Raw genomic sequence first — 1,987 nt, 5'->3', positions numbered from 1 at the left:
AAGAAGAGGTAGAAGAGAGAAGGTAGAAGCAATGAAGGAGGAAGAGAGGAGGGTAGACAGAGGCCTTGGCAGCGAATCAGGTTAAACTCCAAGATAGAAAGCTCACACTTTCTTCAATCGTCCAAAAGTTGATTATCTTCCGACGAGCGAAAAATGTTACGCGTTTTTCTTCGTTTATGTACTTTACAATTCAACATTACGCCATGAATGAAGATGCAAAGAAACGAAGAATGCGAAGTAAAGCGAGATGAGACGAGACGAGACGAGACGAGACGAAACGAAATGAAACGAATAGAAACGAACAGGAATGATACGAGAGACGAATAGAAACGATGAGAAACTAGACGAGATAAATAGAAATGGACAAGAACGAAGAAATGAGTTGAATAGAGACAAGATGAAGGAAAATGAAGAGAAACGAGGCGAGGCGAGGAGAAGGAAAAAATCGACTAAACACGAACAATACCCACTTGCTTCCGTCGATCGAAGCGAACTGAGCGGCCGCGTTGTGCGTTGGCCGGCTGGCAACGCACCGTCGACTTCCCCTTCCAGCGTGTTGCGCGCGTCCCCACCAGGGTACTTCGTACTGTGACCGTCGTAACTTACCCCCATCGCGGCTCGCGACTCGCGGCGGCAGCGGCGACGGCGGCGGCAACGTGCCGTTACCGCACTGAGCGACCGAGCACTCTTAACTCTTTCACTACCGCGCTACGTTGCCTATGTTGTGCATAGGGGAAGCGCGCGCGCGCGCACGGAAGCATGTCGAGAGGTCGAGACTCGAGACTTCAGAACTCCAGAAGGCGAGTCGCGTCGCGTCGCTCCGCGAACGCCGCGGTCCGGTCCGGTCCGGCCCGGCCCGGCCCGGCGTGTTGGCGATGTTGGCATGGCAAAGGCCAAAGGGAGGTAAGCAGAGGTAAGGGGAAGAGCCGGTGTCTCACGCGGTTTCGGCGACGCGAGGATTGGCTGGCCGTGAATGGCGCAGGTGGCGGCCGGCCTGGCGGGCCGGGGCAATGACTGCATTTACGTGCCATCGTGTATACGCGTTAAGAGAATCGAAGGCGCGATATCCTTTGCAATATATTTTGTTAAATATTCTATCCTAACATAGAGACGAAATGCATCTTTCCATAGCAATTTGAAAGAAAAAGTAAAAAAAATCGCTACACTCTTCTGCAATTTCAATTTTATTTTAAATTATTTTATATAGATTTCCCCAAATTGCTCTCATTTTTTATCATTTTAAAATTACAATATGTTTATGCCTTAGTTTTAATTTTGTTCATATACATTTCAAATTATACGAATAAATAATAATGTTAATAAATTATTATTTAATGCTTTTATATAAAAGAAAATATATTTTAAAAAATTAGTAAAATTGAAAAGAATTAGCAGGTTATTAAGATAATAAACTTATATGATAATAATATAATAATTTATTGTCGACATATTGAACATTATAAATAAAATTATTTTAATTCACGAAGAAGACGAATCGATCTAAATGAAGTTAGTCGAAACTCCGTTTAGGGTTTGCCTTTGGTTCATCCAAATTTGGGTTGGCCCACCGCTTCAGAACCGGTTTGCATCTCTGATTCCGGCCACAGTAATACATATACTATATTTTATAACAATATATTATAGCTTAACGCATTGCGTATTTATTCATTAACTTACACAAACACATTGCTGTAAATGGAATTTTTTTTTAACATACTGTTTCTACTGGATTAGTTATATTCTAACGGCATAATGCTAGTTTAGTGTTACCATTTATAGTCACTTATGGCCTGATATGGCATGTTATAAAAATATACACATATAATATATTTTTTTATTAGACATTTTTCTGAAAAATTGCTTTTCAAATGTTTAGTTTTTTTAATAGAAATAGTTGATTATGATTGTGTTGTATGCGTACACTGAAAAAAAGATTGGCTGCTGCAGCAAATTAGATGATAAAATATGGCATAGCATTTTTAATTGG

The 1,987-nt window shown here is 41.0% G+C and overlaps 1 protein-coding gene across 1 annotated transcript in view; it reads right to left on the bottom strand.

The window, feature by feature from the left end:
• Positions 1 to 662: 662 nt before the first annotated feature.
• Positions 663 to 1,987, bottom strand: part of LOC108725327 (uncharacterized) — a 13,961-nt gene continuing 12,636 nt past the window's right edge. Inside the window, 4 exon segments of the mRNA XM_073512040.1 lie at positions 663 to 768; positions 770 to 818; positions 857 to 893; positions 895 to 1,014. Of these exon segments, the coding sequence (XP_073368141.1) occupies positions 663 to 768; positions 770 to 818; positions 857 to 893; positions 895 to 1,014 (312 nt within the window).

This window comes from Mycetomoellerius zeteki, unplaced genomic scaffold, assembly GCF_001594055.1.
Source record: "Mycetomoellerius zeteki isolate Tzet28-1 unplaced genomic scaffold, Tzet1.0 scaffold343, whole genome shotgun sequence".
NCBI lineage: Eukaryota > Metazoa > Arthropoda > Insecta > Hymenoptera > Formicidae > Mycetomoellerius > Mycetomoellerius zeteki.
Note: the sequence above shows the minus strand (reverse complement) of the source record. Positions and strands in the feature narration are given on the sequence as shown.